The sequence below is a fragment of the Echinops telfairi genome, unplaced genomic scaffold (genome assembly GCF_000313985.2).
Source record: "Echinops telfairi isolate 266 unplaced genomic scaffold, ASM31398v2 ScPeMD7_2;HRSCAF=8, whole genome shotgun sequence".
NCBI classification, from domain to species: domain Eukaryota; kingdom Metazoa; phylum Chordata; class Mammalia; order Afrosoricida; family Tenrecidae; genus Echinops; species Echinops telfairi.
In genome coordinates this window covers 11,866,821-11,872,507 of record NW_022103898.1, presented here as the reverse complement: position 1 = coordinate 11,872,507, position 5,687 = coordinate 11,866,821, and the positions used below count along the sequence as shown (strand labels likewise).

Below are 5,687 nucleotides of genomic sequence, written 5' to 3'. Positions count from 1 at the left end.
TTTTTTTAAAAAAAGCTCATGAGCCAGAGGAAAGAAAAGGAATGAAAACCGGAGCCACATGGGAACAATGAGTCCACTGGACTAACAGACCTTGCAAATATCAGTCTCTACAACCCCGAGACCAGAAGAACACTTAGGCCTGGCTACCACCAGCAACTGCTCTGAAAAGGATCACATTAGAAGGTCCTAGACAGAGTGCTAGAAAAATGTGGGACAGAACTCAAAACCATAGAGACCAGACTTCCTGGTCACATGAAGGCTGGCGGAACTCCCAACACGATGGTCCTTAGTCTGGAATTCTGTGAGGTTCATCAACCATTTAATATCAAAAGGGCAGCATTTATCCAAGGACAGAGTTCAGGAGTTAGGAAAAAAGGAGGAATGGAAACAGGAAACAAGGAGGAAGAGGGATAAGTGACAGTACACTGAAGGGATTGCAACGGATGAGTTCACTGAGAATGAGTATGACTTGTTGAATGTAAAAACTCTGATCTGCTCTGTGAACCTAACACACCCCCCACCCCCACCCCACCCCACCCCCACCCACCCAACTTGCAAGTCAGGCAGCAGCTCCTGCCTGAGAGCCTCAGGTTGCCCAGTCCTCACCTGTATTTGAAGCGGAGCTTCTGCACGATGGCCTTCATCTTGTCTACCTGCTCCAAATTTGCCACAACCTTTTCAGTAAAGGGCACCTTGCGTTTATCGTCGGCATAGGGCAGGAAGATGAGCTGGAAGCCTGCAGTGGGGAGATGGGAGTTTTCCAAGATTTGGTTTAATAATGAAGTGTGCCACCTCTTAAGCTGTCCTTTCTGTCTCAGGCGCTAATTCACCCATCTCTGCCCTGTGGTGCTGTGGCTGGATCTCTACAAACACCACTTCTCCTGGTGGTGTCTGCCTAACAGGCCCCTCTGTAGGAAGGTGAGGCGGAGAGGGGGAATGCATTCCTTCCCGTGTGCTGACTGCTCCGCAGCACTGCTTCAGCCGGGGCCCTTCCTCGAAACCATGGCTGCAGGTTCCAGTCTCCAGCTTTTCTGACACTTCCTGAACCAGCAGGGCAGTGGCCTTGCCCCTTTCTCAGAGGGCATGCCCTGGCTCTGGGTCCTCCTCTGAGCTTCAGGGTTTGATAACTCCAGTCTCTCCTTTCTCCCCTAGGCTCCCAGATTCTCTGCCATTAGCTAAAAGGGAAGAGGAAAGAGTTACTCTGACCCAGTTACTGGTAGACCTAGAATTATGGAAACATCTGAAGAAGGGAACCCACCGTGAGTGAAGCAGAAGTGAGTCTGTCTATCTGTCTGTCTCTCCTGTGCTCCAGTCTCGCTCTAGCGCCCCTGACTGACAAAGCCTAAGGGAGCAGCTAACAAATGGCCAGCAGGGTTTGCAAAGTCCCTGCCGCCCACCCCACCCCCCCTGCAGCACAGAGCAGAGCCGGTGAATACTGAGCTGAAAGACAATAACCTCATAATTGACCCACATATCTACTCCTGAGCATTCTAATGGCCAGGGTTAGTAACCTATTCAGAGTGACTTTGTAAGGTTTCGTGAGCGCTCTGAAGGGAGGAGAAGGCAAACTACTCCCTGCTGATCCTCTTTGTGGGAGGCACTTATTCCCAGCACAAAACCACCTCGAGAGTAAGGTGGTTGGTTTCCTTTCTGCAGCAAAGGATCTAAGCCAGTGGTTCTCAACCTCCCGATTGCCACGACCCTTTACTACAGTTCCCTAAGTGGTGGTGACCCCCCCCCAACCATAAAATTAGTTTCACCGCTACTTTATAACTATAATTTTGCTACTGCTATGAATCAGGCAACCTCTGTGAAAGGGTGGTTCAACCTAACCAAAGGAGTCACGACCCACCAGTTGAGAACCGCTATCTAAGCAGAAGGGTTAAATGGCTTGCCCAAGTTGGCAAGCTAATAAGTGGTACGGAGGGGCTTGAAACAAAAGAAAGCTTTCAGACACACAGTACAGGATGACGTCTGACCTCAAAACCCATGCTCTCCCCACTGCCTTAGTGGGAGACAAACCAATCCCTAACATTACAGGAATGCCAAACAATAGAAAAGGAGGTGCCGGCAGTGAGGCCCCAAGACAGCCCCTACCAAGTCAAAGCTCAACCTTGGCTACACCGCTGCCTCGTACAGCGGTACACACCCTTGCTTGGTGTCCTCCCCCGGATGTCCACCAGATTTACCTCAGAAGCTTTACCCAGAGCCACCTGCCAGACCCCACTGAACAGGTCTGAGTGCTTCCAAAGCCCGGAGAAGGTGCAGAACCCCGCACACTCTTCCACATACCTGGGGGAGTCACCTGGATTTTCTGGTCATCCAACTCCTCCTCCTGTGGCACCAGCGTCACAAAGTGAGGGGGGCTGTTCTTCCGAGGTACGTATCTGCACAGGGCCATGACCTCCTTCTCCAGACACTTGGTGAGGAGAGCACTGAACAGGGTGGTGCTCCCTGGAAAACAAAGGCCCAAGTCGCCCACGTCTGGCAGGCGGCATGGGCCTCCTTCCTGCCCTCTTCACCTAGATGCCCACCATTGCCTTTCCGTTCTCTTAGGAGAGTTTGCAGCAGACAAGGGTGATGGCCCCGGAGTGAGGGGAGAGGCGGAGAAAGGAAAGGGAGAAGAGCTTTGGAGTCTCAGAGATTGCCTGCGTGCGAGGGGACTCGCAGTCGGTTCCATTTCTATGGACATCAGGGGAACAAATGCACCCAGGCAGCCGTGGGCCCACCTCTGCAGCTGACATTAGGAAGAAGTCTGCCATCTGATACTGCCAAGGACGAGCTCCATAGGTCATTCATGTGAAGAAATGGTGGCTACAGGACTATGAATGTACACATGTGCTTTACACAATTGATGTATGTATGGATTGTGATAAGAGTCGTATGAGCCCCTAATAAAACGATTTAAAAAAATAAACAAAAAATTAAATTAAACTTAAAAAAAAAGCAAAGTGCCAACTTCCAGCCTCTACACACAAACAAAACTAATAAAATTAAGTTAAAAAAAAAAAAAAGAAAGAAAGAAATGGTGGCTACATTCCCTCAGCCCCTCCTGGTACACGCATGATAACGGTCCTAGAGAGACAGACCTCTGTACCTTCAGTTAGGCCGGCTTATCTGAAGAGGGTTTTTCCCCCACAGTCCACTTCAATTTTACTTTTACTTTTTTAAATTAATTTATTTATTTAAATCATTTTATTGGGGGTTCACACAACTCTTGTCACAATCCATACATACATCCATTGTGTGTCAAGCACATTTGTACATTTGTTGCCCTCATCATTCTCAAAACATTTGCTTTCTACTTGAGCCCTTGATATCAGCTCCTCATTTCTCCCTTCCCTCCTCCTTTTTTTTTTTAAGGCACTCAGACTTCTGTTTAGGTTTGAGGGATACAGAATCTGGATTTGGGGGGGGGGGCTTTTAAAGAAATATATTATATATGTATGTATACAGCCCATCTCAAGAAATGAGATCAACAACGATACCCTGTTAAACCTTCCATATATGTGGTTCTCTTTCTCTCCCCCATCCTTCCCCTCTCCCGTTTCAATAACCTAGCTCTCCCTGTCTCCGCCCCTGTCTCAAGCTCCTCGTAGTCATCAGCGTCTTATCTGTTGGTATATAAACCCGCATGTTTCTCTTTGGCCGTGAACATCTCCTGCCACAGCTCTGTCACCAGGGGCTGGGGCCGCTTACCGTTCACCAGGGCCTCCTCAGGGTATACAAACAGGGAGGGACGCAAGTAGTGGTGCTTCTTCAGCATGAGCAAGGGCTTGAAACCAATCAGACTCAAGCCCGGTTCATCAAACCGTTTGAGCTGTTCTGTTTCCTCTCTCTCCAGAACAATCTGACGGCTCCCGTAGCTCTTGAAATAAAATAAGATAAAAACAATTACTGCCACTCAGGCTTGGGCTCGGGCTCACGGTAACCCTGTGACTTGATGTGTATCAGAGTAGCAATGGTGGACTCTTAGAAGTGGGTTGTGGTATTTCTCCTGAGGCACCTCTGGGGGGACTTGAACTTCCAACTTTTCTAAGAGCTTTGACTGTGCTGCCCGGAGACACCCCCTGGCTCTAAAAGGCGGAAAAACAAGGGGCCACCCAGGCTTCATGGAGAAACCAGTGCTGCCACATGACGCTGGCAGGTGAAAGCCAGAGCCCTTCTAAAGAGAAGAAGACCCCCTCTTGAGCAGGGACAAGCATTACTGAGAGCCCACCAGGCACTTGACATGTGTCCCCTAAATCAGCTTACAAATCCTCCAGGGAAGTGAGAACTTGTTCCAGTTACAAACTGAACTGGGCCTGGAACCCAGACCTGCCTGCTGCCAACGGCCAGGCTCCTACTGTCTCCTCCTCTCCTCGGTGAACAGACACTGAGCTCCCAGCCTGGAGCGCCAGCCATCTAGGACGTAAGACGCTCAAATCCAAATGCCAAACCCCTGCTGTGGAGTCGATTCTGACTCACAGTGACTCTCCGTCAGAGCAGAACTGCTCCATCGGTTTCGAAGACTGTAAATGCTTACAAAAGCAGAGGGTCACATCTTTCTCCCACTGACCAGGCTGGTGGTTTTTAACCATTGCCCTTTCTTTCAGTTCGCTGTCTAGCGTTTTAGCCACTGTGCCACCAGGGATGCACATCGGTTAGCTGGGAGGGCCTACCTCAGGCCCTGTGCTGGTCCTGTTGGAGCGAGCGGCGGACACAACCTGTGTCATGTTCCTTCCAAGTGGGAATGCTCCCATGTTGCCCTTGGTTTTGCAATTAACAATAGCAGCAGTCAAATTTGGGGTTCCATCACATAAGTGGAGACCACCAGGGTTTCTTCAGATACATACACCCCATCAGGAGTCCCAGTGACCAGAGAGCCACTGCCCACAAACGTTCGGTTACTTTCACGATGGGAGGGGAAGGGCCGTGGCTCCTCTTCCTCCTCCAAGTCGGGCAACACACATACTGTGTGCTCTACAAGCCACCCCCGAGGGCTCAGGTCCCAGAGGAAGAACTCATTCCAGTCACTTAGCTCATCCTGCTGTGCCCTGAACTGGTCCATTAAAGTGAAAATTTCACATTTGACTATGACTTCAGATGTCAAGTCCTTCCCCAGATTGAGCAAAACTGGGAGAATGAGGGTGGACAGAGAAGGTCCTGCAGTGTAACTGTTTCAGGTTACGAAAGCCACATGGGTGACATTTCAAAGCATGGGAAAACTTGGGCTTGGCAAAAAAAAAAAAAAAAAATTCTCTACGTAAAAAGCCAGATCTACTTCAGGCCTAACACACCTTCCCTTGTTTTTATATGGCCCGAGTTACCTGTAGAGCATTTTCTGTGACTGCCCCTGTAAAGCTAGCTAACTGTAAAGCATTTTCTGGGACTGCACCTGAGCAAGGAGTTAGACTCTTTGTAACTTAAGAGTAGCAGGTTCTGAAGGTGAACGGCTAATGCGTTACTGATAACGCTTTGACCTTTCTAGCTTTCAAGCGATCACTAAAGCCTATGTATCTTGGTCCAAAAAAAAAAAAAAAATCATTTATAATTAAATGTTAGCTTAAGGATAAAATATTTCCTTTTACCTTATTTGCCTGAGAATATGATTCTTTTGGGCTGAATGAGTTTACTTGCAGTTTATTTTCTGCGAGGACAAGAATGAAATCAAAATGAGGTACTTTCTTGGCATGGGCTTATTAATA

At 48.7% G+C, this 5,687-nt stretch overlaps 1 protein-coding gene across 2 annotated transcripts in view; it reads right to left on the bottom strand.

Annotated features, from left to right (window-relative positions):
- The window catches only part of XRCC6 (X-ray repair cross complementing 6), a 28,377-nt gene that overhangs the window by 10,241 nt on the left and 12,449 nt on the right, over positions 1-5,687 (bottom strand). For both annotated transcript variants that reach the window (XM_045292794.1, XM_004700688.3), the window contains exons 8-10: positions 3,700-3,868; positions 2,293-2,454; positions 607-736 (exon numbers count right to left, since the gene is read on the bottom strand). In XM_045292794.1, the coding sequence (XP_045148729.1) occupies positions 607-736; positions 2,293-2,454; positions 3,700-3,868 (461 nt within the window). The remainder of the gene's footprint in view (positions 1-606; positions 737-2,292; positions 2,455-3,699; positions 3,869-5,687) is intronic.